The 26,162-nt window shown below is 49.3% G+C and overlaps 1 protein-coding gene and 1 long non-coding RNA gene across 3 annotated transcripts; one reads left to right on the forward strand and one right to left on the reverse strand.

Annotated features, from left to right (window-relative positions):
* Nucleotides 1-751: 751 nt before the first annotated feature.
* SLC1A6 (solute carrier family 1 member 6) lies at nucleotides 752-24,360 on the reverse strand. 2 transcript variants are annotated; one of them, XR_011430435.1, is made up of 11 exons: nucleotides 24,220-24,360; nucleotides 19,123-19,334; nucleotides 18,241-18,378; nucleotides 16,519-16,723; nucleotides 15,669-15,711; nucleotides 14,798-15,141; nucleotides 11,834-12,067; nucleotides 10,468-10,662; nucleotides 5,842-5,916; nucleotides 4,132-4,266; nucleotides 2,309-3,378 (listed from the first exon to the last, which is right to left on the reverse strand). XR_011430435.1 is itself a non-coding variant. In XM_023625320.2 (10 exons), exons 2-10 carry the CDS (start codon nucleotides 19,325-19,327, stop codon nucleotides 3,183-3,185), a joined length of 1,695 nt encoding a protein of 564 aa, XP_023481088.1. In that variant the 5' UTR covers nucleotides 19,328-19,334; nucleotides 24,220-24,360; the 3' UTR covers nucleotides 752-3,182. The 2 variants fall into 2 exon arrangements, 1 of the variants encoding a protein (XP_023481088.1); XM_023625320.2 differs by lacking the exon at nucleotides 5,842-5,916 and having other exon boundaries at nucleotides 752-3,378.
* On the forward strand, nucleotides 24,258-26,162 carry LOC138919897 (uncharacterized). Its single transcript, XR_011430436.1, has 3 exons — nucleotides 24,258-24,399; nucleotides 25,032-25,552; nucleotides 25,796-26,162. It is a non-coding gene; the product is annotated as an uncharacterized lncRNA (long non-coding RNA).

Raw genomic sequence — 26,162 nt, forward strand, 5'->3', positions numbered from 1 at the left:
ATCAGGTACGTTGCTAATAAACTTCTTTCATACCAATTAAAAATTGCAATTGGCTGCATATAGCAGGAACCACTCTGTAATGGCTTAACCAAAAAGGTTTTTTCTTTCCTCTTGAAACATGAATTCTGGAGCTAAGCATTTCAAGGCCAGTCCTCAAGTACTCAGGATCATGCCACTTTTCCGCTCTACCAACCTTAGCATTGGATTCTCATCATCATGGTCACAAAAACTTCTGCCTTTCCAGCCTCTGCAACTGCATCCCAGGAAGGTAGAATGAAGAGGCGTAATATAGAAGATCTCCCATCACCATTTACCATTTTAAGGCAATCCTGTCTGGCTTCAAACTTTTCTATCTGCATCGTTTGCCTAAGGAGGGATCACTCTGGTGGCAGCATTCTGCTCTGCCTATGTGCATAGAGAATTAATGCCTCAGGACTCACTCCTTCACCAAAGACTGACAGAGTTGGTGTATAACTCCCTTGGGTGAGATGGCCCTGAGGCATACACATGACATTGGCTCCCAGCGCTCCTCAGCAGAAGCCCTGGGCAACCACGTTGATAACTGGTTTGACAGATGCTTCCTTTACGGGTGCCTTCCTTTACCTGACTCACAACTCCACCTCCCCAGACTACGAAGATCTTGGTCTTAGGTAGGCTGACTACATTTCCTGGCCATGTAGTGGCTTCACTGGTGGCCCCACAAAAGATTTGCCCACCCAGAACCTGTGAATGAGACTTCATTTAAAAAGTGTCTTTGCAGATTTAATTGTTTAATTAAAATGAGTTCATTCCTACTCCAGTCTGACTGGTATCTTTATGAAAAGAGAAGATTAGGATACACACACACAGAGGGAAGACAATATGAAGACACAGGGAGAAGACAGCCAGCCCCTGGCAAGGAGAGAGGCCTCGGAAGAAACCACCCCTGATGACACTTCCATCTCAGACTTCCAGCCTCCAGGACTCTGAGAAAATAAATTTCTGCTGTTCAAGCCATCCAATCTGTGGTACTTTGTCACGGCAGCCCTGGAAAACTAATACACCTCGCTCCCACAAGGAGCCCTCTGGAGACACAGCCATGGGGTGGTGTTGGGCTGGAGGCTGGAATTCCGGTTTGACACTCGGGTCCCAGGCCAAGTCCCCCCTGGGCAAATGCAGAGCAGGATGTTTTACACACGGAGGAGCCTCTTGCCTTTGTGTAGACTGTTTCCACTCCCTGACCACATATGTCTCCATGGAGCCCTTCTCCCACGTTCTCTCAACTGCCTATATCCAAAGGTTCTCTTAGGATCCTAAAGAATGGGGGAAGGGCCATCTCAAAACACACCTGTGCTTGAATTTCCCTCCCCAATTTGGGAGAGGTAAATGCTCAAGCAGAGCTTAATTTGATTTAGAAAAAATTACTGTCATGTCTCCTGGACAAATAGGGTCGTGGAGTTGAGTTACATCCATGACAGACAGAATCATGTTCCTCTGTCTACTTGTGTTTTCCCCAAGTCTTTAGCAAGGTCTCATTCAGTGTCACATCTGGTTCACTAGGTTACAAGAAAATGATACTAAGAGGCCAACATCCACTCTTGTGTAGTTAGGAGATACAGAACCCCAAGACTGGTATGGGGCTGTCTGGGCCATTCATTCTCGAGAGTTAAGAGCTGAGGCTACAAGAACCAGCTACTCATCCCCAGGAGAAGCTGCTTCCTCTGTTCCCCTCCGCAGGTTGTATGCAGTAAAGGGTTGACTCAGAAGGTTAGGGATGCTGAAAGCCTGCACCTGCCGACAAAAGGACTGGCCCTTGACTGGCTCCTCGAAGATGACCTCTGAGCCCTTGGAATATACTGCTTGATAAAACTGTCTTTGTATACCTGGGGCTTTGAGCCATGCCAAACAGTCTATGCTGACAGTTGTAATTTATGGTGAATGCCTGTTTTCGTTCACCTGGGGCCCTGGGCAATGCTGTATTAGTTTGACCTCCAGGGGGAGTAAAGAATGATGGAGCAAGTGCTCCATCCCTATGTGACTGGACCTCCAATAAAAATCGTGGACATCAAAGCTCAAGTGAGCACCCCAGCTGGCAGACTTCATATGTGTTGTCACAGGTCATTGTTGGGAAAATTAAGTGCTGTCTATGTGATTCCACTAAAATGGGACAACTAGAAGCTCATGTCTGTGTCTCCTGGACGCTGCCCCAAGCACGTTTCGCCTTTGCTGATTTCAATCTGTGTCCTTTCCCTGCAATAAACCATAAACATGAGCATCACAGCTTTTCTGAGTTCCATGAGTCCTTCTCGCAAATGACTGAACCCAAAGGTGGTCTTGGGGACCCCTCCACAGAGGCCATGGATATTGCTTTATTATGAGAAACAGAGGTTTTCCTTTTCCTTCTTCAGTTCCACCACTCCTCGAGAAAATGAGGCACATGAGCTGATCCTTCTCTTGGTTGAGCCTGAAGCTTCCTGTATCCCCAATCCCAGGAGAAATAGTTCCTCCCTGCCTCGCTCATGACCCGCCCTCAAGCTCTCAGCATACACTCAGAGAGAAATGGAGACCTCACACCCCTCTCATTCCTGCTCTTTTATCCCAGTCTCCCCCAAACATGCCAGACAGAACACAGGTGTTCAGTGCATGGCCATCCAGACAGAACACAGGTGTTCAGTGCATGGCCATCCAGACAGAACACAGGTGTTCAGTGCATGGCCATCCAGACAGAACACAGGTGTTCAGTGCATGGCCATCCAGACAGAACACAGGTGTTCAGTGCATGGCCATCCAGACAGAACACAGGTGTTCAGTGCATGGCCATCCAGACAGAACACAGGTGTTCAGTGCATGGCCATCCAGACAGAACACAGGTGTTCAGTGCATGGCCATCCAGACAGAACACAGGTGTTCAGTGCATGGCCATCCAGACAGAACACAGGTGTTCAGTGCATGGCCATCCAGACAGAACACAGGTGTTCAGTGCATGGCCATCCAGACAGAACACAGGTGTTCAGTGCATGGCCATCCAGACAGAACACAGGTGTTCAGTGCATGGCCATCCAGACAGAACACAGGTGTTCAGTGCATGGCCATCCAGACAGAACACAGGTGTTCAGTGCATGGCCATCCAGGCAGTGGATCTTCCCCAGGACCTCCCTCCCCAGCCCCTCCCCCCACCTCTGGGCAGCAGAGCTGGGGACCCCTCACATGGCACTCTCGTTGCCTCCCCGCCCCCTGGATGCCCCCTTCTCTTGTGCCATGAGTGACTTGTATGGCTTCCCCAGGCTGGGGAGGGTGAGCTCAGCTTCCTGCAGCTCCAGCTCCCGCTGAGACAAATGCTCAATGACAGCTGCTCCGATCGAGTCCCCCAGCACATTAGTCATGGTGCGAAGTCGGTCACTAGGGAGGAGAGGGGAGAGAGAAACTTCATTAACAGAGGCTTGAAGAGCTCCCCAGGGGGCAGGGTGCAGTAGGGGGGCTCCTGTGCCTGAGAGCTGGGGTTCACATTCCAGTCCAATCCACGACCATATAACACTTGCAGGTACCCCCCTTGTCCTCAGTTTCCCCTTCTAACGAGCACAGGTCGGACAAGCTCTGATGCTCACACTTGATCTTAGCAATACAATTCTTTTTTTAAAGGACGTAAACATCTGATAAAAAATTAGGAGTCATGATCTGAACAGCATATGAGATGAGGAAGGTAACCACCACGAGTAAATCAGGCCAGGCTGGAGACCATCCAAATGGGACTCAGGTCCAGCTGACAGCTCCCAGGTGGGGATGAAAGTCCAGATTTTTTAATGGAAACCTCCTATTTTTAAAGTTGAGAATTTTTTAAAAATATTTTCAAGGCAGTTCTGTCCCACGGTTCACCTTTGTGTGACTTCTACATAGAACAGGTACAAGGGGAGCTTTTCCAGCTGAGAGGTAAAGCCCCCACTGCTTGTCTCCTCCCTGCCCTACTTCCCAAGGTTGACTCTATGGAATTTGGGATCCACAGGCCATGGCTTTGAGTATTCCCCAAGCACCCCCTTTCAATATAAAATTCTAGAACTCAGCGTCCTTGCTGGAATGAGGGCCCATGGGTTGGAGTCCTACAGGGAAAGGAAGGGGGTCAAGGAGAGACAGCACAAGGGTCTGAAGAACACTCACAGAAACCAGTCCACAGCTATGATCAGCGTGATGTCTTCAGTGGGCAGGCCGACCGACGTGAGCACAATGACCATGGTGACCAGACCCGCCTGGGGGATGCCAGCAGCCCCCACACTGGCTGCTGTAGCTGTGATACTGCAAGTGGAGAGAGGACACAAGGAGGCAGGAGGAGGGAGGGGAGAGACGAGGAAGAGAGTGAGAAAGGACATGAGAGAAGGGAAGGGGTCCATTCCCAGGGCATCCTAAATCAAATTCCCAAAAATAAAAAGTAACCCAGGGGCCGGTCCCGAATGGTTAAGTTCGCACACTCTGCTTCAGCAGCCCAGGGTTTCGCTGGTTCGGATCCTGGGCACGGACATGGCACCACTCATCAGGCCATGTTGAGGCCACATCCCACATGCTACAACTAGAAGGACCCACAACTAAAATACACAACTATGTACTGGGGGGATTTGGGGAGAAAAATCAGGAAAAAAAAAAGTAACCAAAAGTGACTTTCATTGAGTCCCAGTGCAGACAGGTCTCCTCGTCTTCTGCTAGGATGTGGTTGGAAGTTCACCCAACGACAGACTTTTGTATGTTTAAACACCTCATATTGCAGATGTAAAAGGAGGTATTTAACTAGCTGCCACTAGGGGCTGCAAGAAAGCAGAAGAATCAAACCAGACAGCAGCCATAAACCAGAAGACTGAGTTCCCATCTGCACACACACTAGAAGCAGGTAGGTCAGTATGGCCACGTCCAGCTTCAGGGATGGAAATGTGGAAGATGGACAAAGTTTAGAACCAAAAGAAAAAACTTTCTGTTATGCTGAGCAAAGGGAAAAAATTATATATGAAAAATAATACACATATACATTTTTGGAAAATTAAAAGGCAAAATCTATGGAAAATGAAGGAGATGGCTGTCCAGCATCAAGAAGAGTCAGACTGGATCAAGAGTAGGCTAGATTGTAGCTCCCACATCAACGTGGGTTGCCTGGCATGGTGCCAAGTATTCTAAAGCCACCAAGCTTACCAGGAAAGGTGTCAGTGCCCTGAGGTTGGTGCCCCTCTTCCCGGTGGCCTCTGAAGCCCTTTCCCAAATTCTATAATCATGAACATGGAGCCACTCGGATGCTTAGCCCAGATGAGGTCTCTAACAGAACATCTATTGGGCAAACTGTTGGGTTGGTGAACAGAGAATGGACTTTGGGATCCAGAAGACTCCTATTCATTAGATGTACAACCTTGGACATAAACTCAGAGTCTCTATTTCCTCACCTGTAGAATGGGAAGATACACCCACCTTGTGAGGTTACTGTGAGCAGTAAAAGAGAACAGTGCTTCAAGGACGGGCCTCAAGGGGATCATTATTACCATCAACCTAAGTGAGAGAAAACACCTCCTCCGATCGCTGGCCCTGGCATAAACAGTGGTCTGCGTGTGCCCCTGGCAGGCGGGCAGCCTGCTCTCAACGGGACGAGCTAATCCCAACCCAGATCCAAGAAGCCAACGCAAACTTCTCTGGGTTAAGTTTAGATTAGGTCCAAACTAGGAATCTCCAACTAGCCAATCACTATCTGCCACTAAACTTGGAACTATTATCTGGTGGCTCTCAAGGTGGCCATCCCCACCAAGCTCTCCCCAAAGATTCCCCAGGAAGATGCTGGAAGTGATGCTCAGATCCCAGGTCCATTTAAGAAACCCCTCAAAAGTCTTTCATCCTTACCCTTTTTGATGACTTCCCTACTCCCAATGATGTCAAAGTTTCCCATGAGAAGTGTTCACAGCAATGTTTGGGACCCTGACATAGACAAATAAACAAAAAAAATGTTTTCCTTTGAAATTATCTTTACGTCATCTTCATTATATCCTTGGTTTACCATAGAAAAGGGTTCATATATCCCAGCCAGTAACAAGAAAGGCTGTTTGAAGAAAGATCCAGTGGCAATCTCTGGGTTGTGTGGCAATGAGGTAACTAGGACCAGGGTTCCTCTACCTGTAGCAGAAGGGACTTCACATGGGCTCAACATCCCACAGAACCTCCAGGTGCTATCAGCCCTGGGGTCGGGATGTATCCCTGAAAGTCCCCTCAGTCATGGGGACCCAAGTTCAGACTGTTTTCCTTATTTACAGGGTGATCTATCAGGACCCTCAAAAAGGTAGAGCACCTCATCCTGCTGCGGACACCCAGTCATAAGTGTTTCCATCAAGCCAGCTTTGTACTATGCTGAGACATTGTGGTACCTGCCTTCAGCCACAATCCCTATGTACCCATGAAGGACAAGCAGGTGTTGGAGAGGGTGAGATGCTCAGACACTGGAGCCAAGCCTCCCTGAGATCAGTAGCATTTTAGGTGTGAGATCTTTAATTTTATAATATGGGATAGATGTCAGCATGCCTTCATATGCTACAGAGAAAGGTCAAGTAGAGGCAGTGGAATTGAAAATGCAAATAGCAATGGAATGGCTGACAACGAGAAGACAGGAGGGATGGGATTTGGGGAACAGCAGAGGAACGAGTTTTGAACAGAGCAACAGAACTGTGTTTAAACTGAGATCAGAGGAAAGGAAGCATGGATGGATGCATACACAACAGATTTGAGCTGCAGGAGCAGAAAGTTAGGTCTATTCATGCCCAATAACCTCAATGATCTCCAAGATCTCCCTGAGGTAGCAGGCAATACGGTCTTCCATGAGGAAGGAAACCGGAGAACAGGTTTGGTGGGTAAAGAGAGTGATGAATATTCAGTATGAATGCTGAGGAACGCCTAATACAACCACTATATAACTGGGTGGTCAACCCTGACTGCACAGTAGAATCACCTGGTGGCTTTCACAAACATACTGATGTCCAGACCCCACATCCACCAGAACTAAGTCAGAGCCTCTTGGAGGAGGTGGTCTCAGGTGATGCTAATGTGTACCCAGGACTGTGAATCCTGACATAAAGGGATTTCTGAGTGGAAATGTGCTTGGCTGAGAATGTAATGCATCCTCTTCTAGTGGCAAAAATCTCCATGGTGGGTAGATTTTTCCTACCTGGGCTCAGACACCTTGACGTATGAGCAGATAAAGTGGATGGATGAGTTCCCCAATGTTGAGGATTTGGAGAGGTGATGGACAGAAAGACTAGGGAGTGAGGATGTCAAAGACAGTCTCAAGAAAGTGAAAGAAGGAAGCGCCACGTTCTCTGGTCTGGAAGTTCACGACTTCAAGTGTGGTCCCCCGACAAGCAGTATCAGCATCACCCGAGGATTTGTTAGAAAGGCAGAACCTCAAGCCCCACTCTAGAACCACTGGATCAGAACCTCTTTTGAACAAGAACCCCAGGTGATTAGTATGCACATAAAAGCACTGAACTAAAACACATAAGGGGAAAAGTGAAACCAAAATGGGGGGGAAAGAGAGGAATTGAGGAAGCAAAAGTTCTCATGAAATTAAAGAAATGTAGGGGAAGTAAAGTAAGAAGGCAGATACATTGGAGGTTGTGCCCATGATGCATATACTAGAGATGTCAAAGCAGGCTGAGTGGTGACAAAGTCCAGGGTGTGGTCCCAAGGGTAGGTGGCTGGAGTTCCAAAGGCCAGGGAACTTTTAAAGGAAGATGATGAAGGGTCACCTGTGTGGATGTTGAAGTTATTTGGGGGGAGGAGGGGTACTAACAAAATGGAAGGGAAAAGAAAGCTACATGGTACCAGCTGAGTTAGATGCCCATTCCCCGGATTCCCAAAGCTCTTATGCTACCCACAACAAACAGATAATCTTTTTTTAATTTGGCAAGGACAATGATGGAGCTATACATAGGACATAATGGGATGTCATTCAAAGAATTCACACTGGTAAAATATTTAATGCTGTGTCTGACACATAGTAAGTGCTTTATAAATATTGACCATTATCATCACCATGACCAGCACCACCACCATTATCACCACCATCATCACCACTGTTACCACTATCACCATCATCATCACCACCATCACCATCATCATCATTTGTGTGTCTTTTCCCTTCATTAGACTGGATCTTCCCTGAGTTCAGGAACCATGTCTTATTTTTCCCTGCATCCCTCAGTCTCCACACAGAGCCTGCCAGATAGAAAACACTCAGCACATGTTTTCTGAACGTTTGCTCTTAAATTAGAGTTCTTGGCACAGGGGCCTTCCTGAACTTGCCCCTGCCCACTTTCCAGCCCTATGTCCTTCTCATTCTCATGTCCTCCGAGCCTCAGCCTTGATGAGCTCCTCCTAGTCTTTTTAAGGCAGTGGTTCTCCAACTTAACTGTGCACCAAAGTCAATGAGAGGGTTGGCTACAACACAGATGGCTAGGCTCTATCCCAGAAATTCTAATTCAGTAGGACTGTGTTGGGGTCTGAGAATTTACATTTTCTAGTGAGTTCCCACATGCTGCTGCTGCTGGTCCTCTTTGAGAACCACTGCTCTCAGATGCCATAAACCCCTTTACCCACTGCCTTCCTTTCCACCTGGCCAACTCCTAGTCCTCCTTCCACATTCAATTCCAGAGTCACCTGTCCATGAAGGCTTCACTCACTGCCTCTTCTCCAAGGCTGGGCCAGGTGCCCCCTTGCACTCCTACAGCACTTGGCTTCCCCAGCGCAGCCCTTGGCAGACCATGTGGAAATGTTTAGTTCACTCATGGTCTCCTCTAATGGACTGTGGATGCCTTCTGAGCCAGGTTCATGCCTTCACATATTTAGGTCTTCCTAAGCACAGGGTTCAGTAAGTAGACACCAAATGAACGTTTGAGCAAGGAAGGAATGAACAAAGGCAGACCCACACCCAGAAAATTACTGCAAATCTTTCTAAGTTCTCTTTTTCTAAGGAATTGGAGACATAAGCCAAGAAACTGGCCCCCAGGCCCTTGTCAGCAGAGGAGTCACAGTGAGTCTTTCTTCCTCCAAAAAGAACCTATACAAAAGAGCAGAGCCTCAGAGAGCTGTGTCCAGCACACCCCAGCCAGCCTTTGTTGGGAGTCCATGCACAGTCCTTACTGCCAGGAGCCCAAGCCATGAGGAAAATTCCCAGCAGTGCCTTCCCAGGACTCTGAGTCTGCTGTGTCAGCTGACTTCCAAAGAGATTCAGTACAGAGTCATGAGTATGTTGTTCACAGCCATATTCCCAGTTCCTGGGACCGAGTCAGTACTACTACAATAAATATTTGCTGACTGACTGAACAAGAGGCTATTCCCCAATATCCAATACTTATGAGGCCTATTTCAGTGGCCACAAGGTATAGAGAACCACAGCCCCATGAGCTCCAAGTACTTCACGTTCACAGGAAGGCAGCATGAGGTTGCTGAGTGTGGCACACAAGAAGCTAAGCTCCACTGACTCAGACTCTTCACCTGGGTAAGAGATTCTCAAACCACTGCCCACATGTACCCCTGCTTCCCAGACCAGCTTCCTTGAATGCACACTCCTTCCTCCCACCCCTCATCCATCGCTCCTCCCACCCTGTGCTCTGCAGTTGCCAGCACTGGTTCAGGAATCAAGACCCCCTGCTCAACTTCTCCACTAAGTGACCTTGGGCAAGTAACTTCACCGGCCTCAATTTCTGTTTCCTCCTCTCTAAAAAAGTAAATATAATTTTACCCACCTCAGGGGGTGTCATGAGGATCAAATGAATGGGTGCAAAGGCACTCTGCACAAGACTGTTTACACAGCCTTAATAAATTCATTCTTTCAACTCACATTTATTGCACATATGCTATTGCTAGACACCTAGTAGAAATTCCCATAGAACAAAATCCCTGTCCAAACAGAGCTTACATTCTAGTGGGGAAGGCAGGCAATCGGCAAGATGAATAAGTAAAATACTTAAAGGAGGGCAGATAGTGCTACGGGACAATGGTTCAGCCTACGAAAATCCAGACATGCAATTTTAAATAGGGTATTCAGGAAACGCTTTCCTGAAAAGGTGACATTGGAGCAAAGACCCGAAGGAGATGATGATGTTTGCTTTTGCTTTTATAATGACTAAGTTAGAACCTCTGGGCCTTTGGGATGAGGCCCAGGAATCCATATTTATAACAAGAACCTCAGGCTATTTGGAGGTGCCAGCGATACTTTGGAAAATACTGCACAAAGGGATCTTCCACAATACCACGTTAGAGGAGGGCTGACCTGAACATCTTGCCAGCTTCTGACAGCCTCAGATTGCAAAGTCTCACCTTTAGCTTCGTCTAGTATGGGTGACTGGGCTCTTCCCACAGGCCCCCTCTCCAACATCAAGGGCCTCCCCTGACCTCGAGCTGTGGCTCCACCCTCCCCCAGCCAAGCTAAAGACTTCTTAGGTCTCACCTGCTGGCAGGTCCCACGCAAGACCATCTCACCTGATAGTTGTGATCTGGCCCAGGTTGAGCTCATAGTTGTTGACTTGGGCGATGAAGATGGCGGCCAGGGCTTCATAGAGGGCAGTGCCGTCCATGTTGACGGTGGCCCCCACAGGTAGCACGAATCTGGTGATGCGGCGGTCCACACCCAGGCCCTCTTCCAGACAGCGGAAGGTGATAGGCAGTGTCGCGGAGCTAAGGGAGAGAGCCCTGGGGGCTGAGAACAGGGGATGGCAGAGCAGAGCTGGAGCAGCAACAGACCCAAGGAGAGCTTCCCCTGAGAACACTGGGAAGCCAGATGGGAGCCAGAGCAAGGGGAGGATGGCAGGTGTGTAACATTTCAGAGGCTGATAACTGTGCATGGGGAAGAGGGTCTCCTTATGACAGGGAGCACAGAGCAATGGGGCTCCTCCAAGCTGAAGGTCTCTTGACCCACTTAAAGCCAATAGCTTAAAGCTAACTACTAGGCTAGTTCATACCACTAATTCACTCTATTCACTCCCAGAAAGGAGAGAACTAAGAACCTTCTGACTTCCCACCCCTCAGGGCTAAGAGGGGAACATTACAGAGGACTCCTATTCCGCACTCCCCATATTTGCTCAGGGAGCAAGCTGAGCTACACTAACCCTCGTGGCCTCTCTCCCCACCACTTCCCAGGTAAGGAAGAGTGACTTAATCAATTGGTGAGTTTAGTTAAAGGAGTGGGCATCTCATTTGAGGTCAGCCTGTCCACAAAGATGTGTGCTCTGTCTGATAAGCTTTACATCATGCAGTGAGAAGCCTGGACCCACAGAGAGGGCTTCTGAGTGTCCAGCCCTGTGGAAGCCAGATGAGTTTAATCCTGGGGTACAATGGCACCAACCCTACTTGGCCATAGATCAAAAGGCACATTCTCCAATCAGCGTTATGGACAATAAAAATTGTATTTTTCTTCCATCTGATTGGTGCTTCTGATACTCCTCAAACCATTTTGAATTTGGGTGATGGGAGAAAGGGGAGCTTTTTATTAACCCCCTAAAACCACAAAAAAAGGGAGAAGGAAGTAACCATCTTAAGGGGAGATGAGACCCTCTGAGCTAGAAAATGAGAATATGAGGCATCTTGGAACCTTCATCCTAACCTCAAAATTGGCAGCAAGTTCTCCTCCACATAAAATAGAGACAGGAGAGGAGAAAAAGGGGTCAGGAGAGCTAGCCCAGGACAAAGATCACCCTGCGAGCCACCTGGAGGCCTTCAGGAGCATCTGACACTATTATACAACTCAGAAGAGGTTCTGTAGTGGGGGAGGTTGGGACTCCTAGGAGAGTTCATGAAAGACCAACGGTGAACCTAGGAAGGGTACCCACAGGGGTAGACAAGGCCATACCTGGAAGATGTGCCCATGGCGGTGATGAGGGCCTGCAGCACACCCCCAATGAAGGGGAAAGGGTTCCGGTGGGTGATGAGGAAGTAGATGAGAGGCAGGACGCCGCCAGCATGGAGGAACAAGCCCACGATGACGGTCAAGGTGTACATGCCCAGCTGACCCCCTAGGACGGCCATGTCTTCCATCTCTAGGATCTTCCCAGCAATTAGGAACAGGATGCCCACAGGTGCATACCTGGGCCAAGCCAGACACCTGTCAGGGCTCCCTCATGACCTCCCCTACAAACTCAGAACTGGCATCCCTAAAGTTTTGCCCATATGAGACCCTGGAGCCAGGCAGTGCCTGTCATACAGCACCCTCCTCCACCCAACCTTCTCCACACAATAACAAACAGGGCTGGGCGCCACAAGCATACCCCACCACCTCTTCCTGCTCATCCACAGCTCACCCCCAGACAGCAGAAAAGTTCCTACAACTCCAGGGCATACAATCTGATAAGGTCTCTCCTTATCCACTCCTCCATCCAAGTCCCCCTCAAATAATCACTGTCTTCAGGACTATTTCTGTAGGCATTGCCCAGACGTTCCCTATCTCTGGCCTTCTAACTTCCATTATTCACTGCCCCCAACTCTTTGCTCTGCATTTATCACCTTTATGGGCCTATTCTCTTTCCTGTAAGTGCATATTCTCACTCATTCACCAGCCCTGAGCTATTTCACCTAGATTTCCCATAGACATGTCAAACAACATGTCTTAGCAAATTATCTATTTATTAATTCACTCAACAAACATCTATTGAGTACCTACTATGTTCCAGTCACATGATTCCTGCCCTTATGGTGCACATTCTTTCAGAAATAGGTGGTACATATAGAAATGTGTAATTAAAAACTTCAGGTGGTGATAACTGCAAAAGAGTGTCACTGAGTGGGGCAGCTTAAGTGTGGGCAGTCAGAAGGGCTTCTCTGAAGGGGTGACATTTAAGCTGAGGCCCGAATGATGAGAAGGAACCATGTGTATCTGAGAAGGAAGCATTTCAGGCACAGTGCAAAGACTCTGAGATGAGCATGAGCTAGGAGTATCGGAGGAGCAGAGAGAAGACCAGTGTGGCTGGAGCAGTGAGTGAAAAGGAGACTAAAGAAGACAGAAGAAGTGAGTTTATCAGGGGCTCGCCTGTTTTCCCCAAAAAACAGCCCATTGCTTAGTCTTGTGAGTTTCTGCCAGTGGTGCCATCATTTACCTATTACCAGGCTTCAACTGTTATTCGTCTCTTTAGAAACTGAAATCTACCCTTGGTCATTCTCATGGATGTACGGGAGGAACTGGGGACCTCTTGGGAAGTTGATGCAACAGCTTGGATCAGAAATGATGAGACTCAAGCTAAGGCTGTGGGAATGAGGATATGGGGGACTTCTCCAGCCACATCTGTGTTCCCCAAGCTGGGCTCAAGGGTTAGCCCTGGTGAGCGGTTGCTAAGTTGTCCCCAAGTCTAGACCTACCTCTATGATTACTTTGTGAACTCTATTTCCAACTCCCTCATCTTCATCCATTCTCCTTGTCCTCTGCAAAATTCCTCAACCCTAATGAATTGCACATGACTTCCTTCCTCCCACGCTCAGCCACCTGGCACATAGGGATACTTTCCCTAACCATGCCAATGACACCACTCATGGTTCCCAGCTGAGTTGAGCCTTCCTACTCCTTGTCAATCATCTTGCTTATCCTTGATAATCACCCCTTTCCATTCCCCCTCAGGAGCTTTTCCAAGCTCTTACATGGCCCTCCAGCCCCCGACACAACTTTCAAGTTATTTGGGATAATGTACAAAGTCTTCCTCAATTTGGGACCAGACAGCCTTGTTAACATCTTCCACAACCACTTCCAACTTACCCTATGTTCCCACCTTCCTGAACTCTGCACCATTCTCCAAACAACTCAGGTTCTTTCAAGCTTTGCATGTTCTCTTCCCTCTGCTTGAAGTCCTCTTCCCTCTTCCTGTCCTGTTAGATTCCTACTCACCTTTCAAGACCCAGCTAAGAGATGACCTTCTCCATGACTCCCTCCTCACCTTCCCAGGCAGAGTTCACTGTAAATTCCTCCACTGGCTGCTCACTTCTCCATGTTCCCAACACTTTGTAAGGTCTCCTTACTATAGAACCTTCCACCTTATATTCTATGTATCTAATATGTGTCTGTCTCCTCCAAGACTTTGCAAGCTCCTTGGGGACAAGGACTTAATTCAATGTATCTCTGTATTCCAGAGTTAAAGAGAAAGTCAGCCTGGGAAAATGTTGGTTGAATGAGTGACATAATGAAGAGATTTAAACAATGAATGAGTGCATGCATCAATTAAGGAACAATTAGCAAGTGGATAAATGAGTAAGAAAATGAGCAAATGAGACATGAAGGAGTAGGTGAATGAATGAATGAGTGTGTTAAGTGAATGGATGAATGAATGCAAGAAATATTTGAGCAAGCGAATGAGAAAGTAACAAGTGCAGAGATGAATGAGTGGGTCAAACAATGAGTCCAAATGAATAAGTGACTTAGTAAATAAATAAATGCATCGTTCAATGGTTTAGCTAATGCAGGATGAGTTAGTGAACAAATTCATGAGCGAATGAACGGATGAATGAGTGAATGAACCAATGCACAGAAGAATGAATAAATGAATGAGAAGATGAGTAAACCAATGCATGGAAAAATGAGTATAAATGAATAAATGAGTGAATGAATAGATGAACAAGGGAGTGAATGAGTGAAGAAATCATTGCAGAAAGGTATGAATGAGTGAGTGAATGACTGCAAGAGTTAGTGAGTGAATTAACCAATACGTATATGAACAACTTTGGCCAAATGGCTGCAATGAGCCCGTCAGCAGCTTCCCCACAGCCTGACTTTCCAGCTCTGGTTCCATCCTCCCAGGCACCATCACCACCCACCCTGTCACAGACCAGCACTCACCAGATAATGATGCCCACCAGCCTCATAATAGCCTCATTGAGGCTGTCAAAGAAGTCTCGCAGGACTCGGCCCTTGTGTTTCATGCCACCGATGACCAGCCCGAAGGCCACAGAGAAGACCACAAGGCCCAGGGCATTGATGCCATTGGCCGAGCCAGGCACAGGCACAGTCTCCTCAAAGCTCAGCACCTCCTGCAAGGTGCCCAAGGCCCGCGTGACATTTTCCAGGAGGCTGCTTCCATTCTCCATTGAGGATAGAGGAGGCACGGAGGGGCCCAGCTCAGATCCGTTCTCTGTCCTCACAATGGTCCTGGTTACCAACCTCGTGCTGTACTGCGTCTTGAACTGAAATATGGAGAGATTGGGGCCAAATATGATTCAGCAGATGCATCAGAATCTCCTGGAGAAATTTCCTTCAAACGTCAATTCCTGGTTCCCACACCCTGGAGAGTCTTATTCAGTAGATCTGAATCAGTGAATGGATGATTTGACCAACACATAGAAGAATAAGTGAATGAAGAGATGATTGAGGGAGGGAACAGCCACCACCTGGGGGAATGAGTATAGATTCTGCATTTTGCACAAGCTCCCCAGGCACTGCTCAGGCAGGTTTGGGGGCCTCTCTCCTCAACCATTTATGGTCAGAAGCCTTGGATTCTCCTCCAATACCATTCCCAGGCAGCCCTGGGCTTAAGTCTTCCTCTCTAACCCTCTCTTAATCATCACACCAATGTCCCAGTCTCTTCCAAAAGCCTCTGGCCATTGCTCTGTCAGGCCCTTCTTCACACCCTTCACCCCTGGACCGTTCACTCAGCAGCAAGCTTCCCCCACCCTCCAAGCCTCCTTGATGAAACTGTGTATTTCCTCCTGACCTGTTTGAAGCAGGCCTCCACAAGGTTGGGCGGAAACATATTTCTGCAGAAAAGCATCAGATAAAGGGAAGTTAGACCTTGGAAAGGAATCTAGGGTGATAATAGCTATAATAATAACAACGGCAATAATAATAATGGCAGCCAACATATGAACACTTCCTCTAGGCCAAGCACTGAGCTAAGTGCCTTATCTATATGATCTGATTTAAACATTAAAATAACCCTAGAAGTGAGTGCTACTGATTTTACACACATTTTACACACAAAGAAACCAAAGCACAAAAAATTTATGTAAGCTACCCAAAGTCACACAGCTGCCAAGGGCTGCAGATGTACCTCAAATCCAGGTCTGTTTGAGCCCTCAGTGGGACCTTATGCCACCTCAGGGACCTCAGTTCACACACACATTATCACACATGATAATGATGCCTCAAAATCACACCGACAGCTCCTGAATTCCCCCAACCCTGGGTTCCTCCCAAGTTGGTGACTAGAGTATCACTCGAGCCAGCTTTGATTCCAACTGACACAATCTTGCTGCTCTAAGAGAATCATTCACCCTGCAGTGGAATTTAGGGACACCAGACAAACGCCAGCTGTCTGAGCCCATCCCAAGATGCTTAAGCTACAGCCTCCCCAGCCTAGGGGTCAAAAGATCATATCCTAGGAGTCCGTTGCTCTCAGAGGATTTGTGCAAGGCTCCAGGGCATAAAATGGGTACCAATAAAACCAGGCTCAACTTGGGTGCTGCCATTTCCAGGCTGAGTCAGCCTGTCCCCTTAGTCTCTGCTTGAGCATAAATTGTTGCATGGAGGGCCAAAATTCCCATCAAAATTAGAAAGGACGTCACCTGACCAGGTCCATGAAGGCATCGGCTGTAGGGATGGTCTCGATCCGACCCTCGCGGTGCAGCCCCTCCTTGGAGCCCTTCCCAGGATGGATGATGGTGACCATGAGGATGCCGATGAAGACTGCGATGACCGTGGTCACCATGTAGTATACAGCTGCCCGCATCCCCATCCGCCCTGTCGCCTTGTTATCCAGGGACGCCATACCTGGAGAACAGGTAGTATAGCCCCAAGCAGCCCCATCGACACCCGAGCACCCACTCTCCCATCCATTTGCTCCACCCTCCCACACCACCAGTTCAACCACCATTCCACTAAGCACACCCTCCTCCTATGCCGCACCCACCACCCATGTCACCATGTCATCGTTCTTCAAGCTCCATTCTCTTTTCCATATACATTTTCCACTCCATCTTTTTTCCCAAACACTACTTCACTAACCTTCCCTCTACTTCAAGCCAATCTTTTCAATCCCCATCCCATTCTCCATTTACCCCCATTTTGCAACATAATTTAATTCCACTCTTCATTCCGCTATCCACCCCAAATCACACCTCACTCCAACCCACCTCACTGCATACTCTCTGTAGTAGATACTTTTGGTGCCCTATTCAGACACCCTTTACCAGAATGATACACCTATCCTACAGCTGCTAAGTGTGTTGGCTGCTAACAGCTCATGCTACCTACCTCTGCTGAGAACTGCTCTCAGCAGAAAGGAGCTTCCTCACCCAGAAAGGCCCCATCGGAGACCTACAGCCAATGGCTGCTTGGTACAGGGATTAAAAAGCCAGCTCCTTTGACTTGGGTGGAGGAAGAGTTGGGGGGATCAATTCTGCAGGGTTGCTCATGCTCCAGAGCTCCTCATAGGATCAGGCTGAGATGCCAGCCTTCTTCTGAACCAACATTTCTGCTTAGCTTCTTTCCCCACCCCTCCAGTTCTCCTCACTTCCTCATAGGTTTCTCTTGAGAGCTATCCCTCAATAAATTGCTTGCACAAATATCCTCATCTCAGGCTCTGCTTCTAAGAAACCCAACCCAAGAAACCATTCTTTCATGCTTGTCCTAAATTCTGGAGATTGGCAACTGACTACCAATGGGCCAAATCTGATCCACTGCCTCTTTTTAGAAATAAAGTTTTATTGGAACACAACTATGCCCACTTGTTTACATATTAATCTGCAGCTGCCTTTGCACTACAACAGGAGAGAAATGAGGAGTTGCACCAGACCGTATGGCCCTCAAAACTGAAAATGTTTTCTCTCTGGCCCTTTACAGAAGAAGTTTGCTAACTCCTGCATAGTCCATCCATACTTTCGTCTCACCTTCCACCCACCATCCTGTCACCCCCATCACAAACACTTCCATCCGCATCTCATCCCATTGCCACCCACACCACATCCCAGCAACCTTCCCTGGCTGTCCCACCACAACTTTTCTCCCATCTCTGGATGACACCAAGCCTCGGGCAGGCTGGTATTTTAACTCCAAGGAAAAGTACAGGAAAGTTCCTGAAATAAGTGGTGTAGATGATATGAGGTCCGGAACCTGGGTCTGACGCAGATTGGAGCTTTGGCCAAGGACTCAGGGCCAGACTCACACTCCATGTTTGAGGCCTGAGCTGGAGATGCGTCCCCATGCTTGGGACAGCCTCAGCTCCAGGTTGGAGCTTGGTTTCCGGGATGGGTCTTGGAGGCCAGCGCTGCCGGCCTGGGCTCTCTCACCTGTGACCAGGCTGGAGACGATGAGTGGCAGCACCAGCATCTGCAGCATCCTCATGAGCAGCTCTCCAGGGAAAGAGAAGTACTTGATCTGGCGGTAGGTAAGCTGGTACGGACGCAGGGCAAAGGCCAGGCTCACCCCTAGGGCCAAAATGAGGGGTCCGTGGAGTGGAATTTGGGCCACTGAGCCCCAAGCAGGGGCCATCCATCTGAATAAGGATGTGTGTGGATGAGGGTGGCAGAAAGAGAGACACATTCTGAGTGTAGAAATGTATGAATTTGTGTATCATGTTGATGTGTGTGTAAATGCACACATTTACACGTACATATGCATGCATATGTGACACTGTACACTCACTTGTGCACATGTACCTGTGCCTGTATATGTGGCCCTATACACGGGATGCACATGTTTCTCCTCTGTGTGTATACAGGTGTGAGTTGTATGTGTACGTTACTGTTTTCAGACATGGGAGTGTATGTACATTTAAGTTCATAAGAGTGCTATAAGTATAAAGGAATGTATGTGCATGTACGAATGTGTTTCTAAGTTCTAGTAAATGCGTGCAAGTGTGATGTGAGTTCACGTTCCACCTGTAAGTTTTGTGAATGCATTAAAATGTGTTCATGTTTGTTGTCTGTTTACAAACAGAAAGGGTGTGTTTGTATAGTGTACACGTGTGTGTGTGTGTGTACACACGCATATACATGTGACGTTGTACACACACAACTGTGTTGTACCCATTCGTGTGAGTGTGTCCCTGGTGGGGGTGCCGCTGGTGGGACGTGCGCATGTGTGCAGGCAAAAACCCGTGGGTGAAGTAAGGAGACGTGCGTGCAGGGAACTTCCCAGGAGTCCCGCTCTCGCGGGCTGCGCCGACTCACCCAGCACCACGGCGCTGACGGTCAGCAGGATGAAGGCGTTCCGGCGCAGGAAGCGCAGCACGTGCTCCCGCGTCAGGGTCTGCAGGCGCAGGCGCGTGCGCAGGGCCCGCTGCTGCAGGCTCTCCCGCAGCCGCTGCAGCCAGCCCGCGCGGCCCAGCCGCTGGCCGCTCTCCCGCAGGAACAGGCTGTTCCCGTGGCTGCTCATCGTCTATCTGCGGGGGACAGAGGGCCCGGGCCGGGTGAGGGACGGGACAGAGGGCGGATGTGGGTAGACGGGGACGGATGGAAGGGTGGAGGACGCTGGTGAGTCCTCCGGGGGAGTGCAGACAGCAGGGGAGGGGCGGTGTCGGTCTGTCGGGATGTGTTGGGGCTGGGCCACTGAGAACACTGCCTAGGGTTCAGGGGTCGTGTCCTGGCAGAAAAGGGCCAAGGTCTCCAGAATCACTCCTGGGCATGGCTGAGGAGAGGCGGGGAAGTAGACCACAATGGAATGGCCGCTTTTGCCATTCCCTGATTCCAGCCTCCTCTTTCACGAGATCATCACAAGCAACTGGGGGCTGCTCCATCTCGCAAAGCAAACTAACAAGGCTTGCTGAGCGACAACTGCATGCAGAGCCCTAGACAAGGCACTTTGAGGCTAGCCCCCCAAAATTCATACGGTTCGGTGCCTGGCCTGGAGGTGCTGACAAGACGGCTTTCCACAAGGACAAAATCTGCAGGTACTGGCAAACAGTGGGTGCCCTATAATTGCAGCTGCTTGAATGCCCAGATGAGCAACTGCAGAGGGGGGGAGTCCCTCGGGATGGAAATGGGGATAATTCTTGACCCCCGTGGCTCTTCAGGATACATCTCTGCAGGAGAATGTGATGTTCAGAGTCTGCCTAGGGGGCAGGGCACTGTTATCCAAACTTCAGACTTCTATGTCTTTTCTTTACCTCCGGCCATATCCATGTAACTTCATTTACTTATCTAAATAAGTGTATCTAAAATGGAAACTTTAGATACATTACATCATTCCTCTATGTCAAACTTTAGGTCATCATTTGAAATGCTAATTATATTTTAATACATGTTAAATGCATATAAAAATAAACACCTGCCTATCCTCTTACCAGCTAAACACCTAACATGTATAAGGCAAGTTAGAAATGTGACTTTCATAAGCCTGAGCAACTTTTGCCTTCCTGGACTCCTTCCTCCATTAAAAAAAAAATATGACAATCCTATTTTACGACTGCATTGATCTAAAAATGAATATATTATTTTGGAACTAGATAGAGGTGATGGTCACACAACATTGTGAATGTACTGAATGACATTTTAAAATGGTTGGTTTCCTGTGATGTGAATTTCACCTAATATTATATGTTAAAACATTTTCTTTGACCTAAAAGTTTAATTCTTTCTTGTGATTTTAAAAGAAGTGAAAGCATTTCCATGGGTCCCTAAAAGTATGGTGGGCCCTGGGGACTGAGCCTCTGGTTTTTGAAGGACAACAACGTTGCAGGCACTGATGTCACAGCCAGAGTGGCAGTGCCTCCAGGCCAAGCACACTGGGAATTCTGCCATCCCTCTAGACTCACTCCCAGGCGGAGGCTGATTGCTAGAGATGGCATCACCCAGGCTCCCTGCCCACTGGCTCTCCTTTCGGTCTGGCCGCGGAAGGCAGCAGGTGGAGATGAGCATACTTGGCAGAGGCTATGTTCCTCCACCTCAGCCACAGCTCCCATCAGACAGTCCTCTGTACCTATCAGCCATTCGAATGTCTTCTTTGGAAAAATGTCTATTCAGTTCTTCTGCCTATTTTTTAATTGGATTGTTTGTTTGTTATTGAGTTGTACGAATTCTTTATATATCTCAGATATTAACCCCTTATCTGATTTATGGTTTGCAAAAATTTTCTCCAATTCTGCAGGTTGCCTTTTCATTTCATTGATCATTTCTTTTGCTACACAGAAGCTTTTTAGTTTGACATAGTCCCACTTGTTGATTTTTGCTTTTGTTGTTTATGATTTTGGTGTCATATGCAAAACATCAAAGCCAAGACCCACGCCAAGGAGCTTCTTCGCTATGTTTTCTTCTTCAAGTTTTATGGTCTCAGGTCTTATGTTTAAGTCTTAGGCTGATTCAAGTCAATTTTTGGGAGTGGTATAAGATAGGGGTCCAGCCTCATTGTTCTGCATGTGTTTATCCAGTTTTCCCAACACCATTTGTTGAAGAGACTCTCCTTTCCCCATTGGGTGTTCTTGGCTCCCTTGATGTGATAAAGGTGCCATCACTACAATGGCAATCGTATTATATATAAATGTATCAAAACAACATGGCGTACACCTTAAATTTACACAATGTAATGTGTCAAATATATTTCAATTAAAAAAGAAAGATAATTCTCTGTTCCAGCCATGGCTTTCCCCAGGCCGCTCGCCTCCTCCCTCCCTGCAGCCTCCCCACTGCTGCTGATCCCTGAGTGCTACACCAGCCACACTAGTTTCTCTTAACTCTGCTCATATCTTTGTAAATAGTCCCTAACTTAAACTCTTTGCAGTTCCCCCTTTTGAGTGTGCTGTTTCCTGACAGATACACCAGATTCATCCAACTCTTAGAAAAAAACATCCAGGCCAAAGGAAGACAGTGAATACTGTATCCTGTACTGAACTCTGCATATTTGGTTTGCCTGGGATCGCTGCACCTGTAGGGAGAACATGGCCTTACCCAGCTACTCTCTGAGGGACCTGGGTTCTGACACCTCTCCTTACCGATCTGCCCCCACCCCCGCCCCAGTGCCTGATTTCATCAGGTCAGGGCTGGGAGTCTGGCAGAGGTCTCAGTTCCACCAGCAGGTAGGTCCTTGGAATTTTTTTTTTCTTTCTTTTTTTTTTTTTTTTTTTGGCTGCCACTGGCTTAGCAGCTACTTTTCTAGGGCCACTGTCTTCCTTGCCCTCTGGTCCTCTCATATCCAAGTGATAGGACGTCGGCCTCACCTTTCCAGGCCCTGCTTCCTCCAGGTCTAACCCCCATTTCCAATGGCCAACTCCAGTTGGGGTCCTGCTTCAAGTGGATCGCTCACTTTGAAACCAGGATGCTGCTTCTCACCTTGCTGTGAAAAATCCCAGACAGAGGACCACAGACTACAGAGGAAATGCGAAATTCCTCCCTCTCCTCTAGGATGTACATTCCCTGTCACCAAGCAGTAGCGTCCCACGGGTCCCAAGGAAGTGTCAGCTAAGATCTAAACTAGTCACAAAAAATCCAGAGCTAGTTTTCTCTCTTTCCTGTCTCTTCCTTACAAGAGGTAGTACAGTATAGAGCAGGGATAGACAAACCATGGTCTGAGGGCCAAATCCAGCCAGCCACTTGTTTTTGTAAATAAAGCTTTATTGGCAAGCCGCACTCACTCAACGCGTATTGTCCATGGTTATACTTCGTGCTACCACGGCTGAGTGGAGCTGGTGGGACACATCCTGTGGACCACAAAACAATCTCTCTAGCCTTTTACTGAAAAAGTTTGCAGACCCCTGGCCTAGCGGAAGAGCTTACGTGAGCTCTTTATTTCAAACCCCACTCCCCTTTGCAGGAACTGGTTACTGTCTGTGTGGCTCAGAGGGCAAAATTCACCAGACGCTTAGAACAGTGCCTGGTGAGCACAAAACATGTCAGCCATGGTTGAGGAAAAGCAGAAGCCCAGCAGACGTACAACTGAGGACAGAGAAGAATGCAGAAGCAGGAGTGTGTCTTCCTATCGATTTTCCTTGGTCCTGGGTACATTACTCACCAAGCAGTACTGGACTTGAAATGGTTTTCCCAGGATCTTGGCCTCCACTGGGGCCTTTCTCAGCCTCTCTTGGACCCCTGGGGCCTCCCCCCTCACCCTCGGTTCTCTCTTGTCCAGTCTCTCCTGGTTCTAGACATGGTCTTGACCTGCTTCTTAGGCTTCCTGCTCTGGACATGGCCCTTCTAGTGTCTGCAGGGGTTCAAGGATGGGTCTCCCACCTGGTTCCCCCACCTCCAGACTCTTAGATGTGGTGAGATGTGCCAGCCACCCCCCCCCCCCCCCCGCTTGCAGCCAACGGGAACAAAGAAGGGCCTCCTACACCCTAGAACTGAAGCCAGCTGCTGTGGCAAAACGAGGCTACTTCCACACATTTTATCTAACACCCTGCAGCCGGAGGGTGAGTGGGGGGAGGGAAAGGAAGCACGGAAATCACACATCACACATCACACACACACTCCAAAACACAACCCCGCACGCCTCCTTCTGCAACTGACAGGTACACAACCACACACAGACACACAGTCACACACAGAACTGTTCAGGCACATAACCCCACACACACCTTCAGAAATGCAGCTCCGCTCAGGTAGCATCAGTCATACCATCCCTACACACAAACAAATGCACACACACTTGCCACATTCATGCACACCGTCAGACACACAACCCCACACACACCTTCAAAGCCCTGCACAACTTCCCTTGTAAAAGAAACTGCAGTAGTTCTACAATTCCTACACACACACACACACACACCTTGCGACACAGGACACAAAACTCCAAACAAATTCCTGCCAGTAGTTAAACATGCAGCCCCACACACCTTGGGAAGGCAAGCGCCCTCACACATTCAGTCTCTCGGCGGCACACACCACCACCGCGCGCCCCCCCCCCCCCCCCACACACACACACGCAGCTCCACACCCAGCGCCCTGCAGCGGTGGCCAAAGTCTCAGTCACAACCAGGGCTGTCCGGAGTTGGAGGAATAAACCCCCGAATGGGGCCGGGATCAGAGCCCCAGAAAAGGACGAGGCACCAGGCACGGAGACGGATAGCTGTCACGATCCAGGCCGCGGACAGAGGCGCGGGAGGAGGCGGGCGGAGAGAGGGGCAGAGAGACCCGCGGGTAACTAAGGCGCCAGGAAACAGCGAACGACTCTAAGGGGCAGGGAGGAGCTGAGACAAAGGGCGGCGAGAGATGGGGAGGCAGGAGTAGGGCGCACCCCGCCCGCCTGACCCCAGGGTGGGCCGACCCGTCCTCGGGTCCCGCCCGCCCCGGCCCTCAGAGCCCTTGCCCGCGCGGGGCCGCAGTCCCCCGACTCACCGCGCCTCGCCTGCGCTCCGAGGAGGACCGTGAGACCCGGAGTCCCGCGAAGCCCCGGCCCGGCAGCTGGCACCCGCCGGGGACGGCGCAGCGCTGGCGCGGGGACAGACGGCGGAGGCAGCGGCGCGGAGCCGGGACGCGCTGTGCAGCGGCGGGGATCCGGACCGGCCGTGCGCTCACGTGGGTGTGGGGGCGCCGCGCGGCCGGGGGAGGGGGCGGGATCCCCTCCGGGATGCCCCCCGCCTCCCCCGCGCCGGCCCAGGCTCCGCAGCCGCGCCCTAGAAAGGGCCCCGCGTGTTTGGGGAGGGAGGGGGATCCTGGGGCGGGAGGGGTGGGTGGCCTCTCCCGCGTCCGGCCCCCGCCGCCAGCTCAGAGTCGCGCCTCCGAGCCCGCGCCTTCCGCCAGCCCCTGAGCCCTCCTGAGGACTGGACGTCCCTGGAGAGCCCCGGGACAAGGCCGGGCACCTTGGGGCCTGCGCCTGCATCCTGGGCGGAGGTCTGGGGAAGGCGCAGGCCTGAGCGTATCGGAGACACGGCCGCAGCGCGGGCTCCGCTGCCCGCTTCTCCCTCCGGGGGCACATTCCTTGGCTACTTAGCCGCTGTGCGAGCTTGGGCCAGCCCCTCTCCCTCTCTGAGCCTGGCTTCCTCATTTAAACAACAGAGATGACTCTGCTGACCCCATAGAAAATTAAGGCTGAGAAAATTAAAACGCCTGAGCGTGGAAATACCCCGTGCAGCGTGAAGCCCTGTGCAAATGGGAGGTGTATAATTGCTGTTAGTATAGTAATTAATATTATTCTTTGCTGTCTTTAGGGTACGCCGGGCAATGTTGATCCTGCGTTTCTTCTCAAACGGCACTGACTCGGTTGCTTCCAACATCTTGGCCTCTCCTGAAAGCTCATCGTCATTCAGAGAGCTGAGCACAGAGCCCAGCACGTGATAAAAACCCAGTGTTGGCTACGTGTTTGCTGTCATTGTTCTCGTTGTTGCCGAGCAATTGTGAACGGCAGCTTCCCGGTCTAGGCAGGCGCTTCTACCTGTATTTAATCTACACACCCCTTTGAAGGAGATACCACCACCCGCATTTCTCCGTGAGGGTCAGGTGCTCAGGGAGGTTCAGCCGAAGGTCACACAGCCAGGGAGCGTTCACTCCCTGTGTACACACAGCCAGGAAACCCACAACTCCAGTCAAATCATGATTTTTTAAAAATTAGACAACTTCCAATGGAGGGACATTCAACAATATACCAGACGGGTGCTCCTCAACCTCGTCACGCCATCAAAAACAAGGGAAGCCCGAGAAACCGTCACAGCAAAGAGGAGCCCAAGGAGACGTAAGACTAACGTGGGATCCTGCGGGGGCTCCTGGGGCAGAAAAGGGGTGTTAAGAGAAAACAGGATATCTGAACAGCCTGGACTTCAACGGTCGTGTTTCAATATTGGCTCATGAATTGTAATACATGTATTGTACTAAGACAGGATATTAATAGAGGAAATTGCGGGGGGAGGATAGGGGAACTCTCTGTACTATCTTTTTTTTTTAAAGATTTTATTTTTTTTCCTTTTTCTCCCCAAAGCCCCCCGGTACATAGTTGTATATTCTTCGTTGTGCATCCTTCTAGTTGTGGCATGTGGGACGCTGCCTCAGCGTGGCCTGACGAGCAGTGCCATGTCCGTGACCAGGACTCGAACCAACGAAACACTGGGCCGCCTGCAGCGGAGCACGCAAACTTAACCACTCGGCCATGGGGCCAGCCCCTCTGCACTATCTTTTTAATTTCCCTGTAAATATAAAACTGTTCTACACAATTGTGTCTGTTGATTTAAAAGATCAGTTTTCATCTACAGAGGGCATGCCTATTGATCTTAACTGTATTAGAAATTAAAACTGAGAATGTTTTTAAATATCCATTTTAACATAAACTCTTTACATGGCAACAAAAA

This window comes from Equus caballus, chromosome 21, assembly GCF_041296265.1.
Source record: "Equus caballus isolate H_3958 breed thoroughbred chromosome 21, TB-T2T, whole genome shotgun sequence".
In the NCBI taxonomy this organism is placed as follows: domain Eukaryota; kingdom Metazoa; phylum Chordata; class Mammalia; order Perissodactyla; family Equidae; genus Equus; species Equus caballus.

What these genes read in the sequence shown, in the direction of transcription:
- SLC1A6 (XM_023625320.2), bottom strand. Translation starts at nt 19,327, where the DNA reads ATGAGCAGCCACGGGAACAGCCTGTTCCTGCGGGAGAGCGGCCAGCGG. An exon ending in TGGAGGCCTGCTTCAAACAG is followed by an intron (nt 15,142 to 15,668) that starts GTCAGGAGGAAA and finishes TCCATATTTCAG; the next exon opens with TTCAAGACGCAGTACAGCAC. An exon ending in GGCCAGATCACAACTATCAG is followed by an intron (nt 4,267 to 10,467) that starts GTGAGATGGTCT and finishes CTCCACTTGCAG; the next exon opens with TATCACAGCTACAGCAGCCA.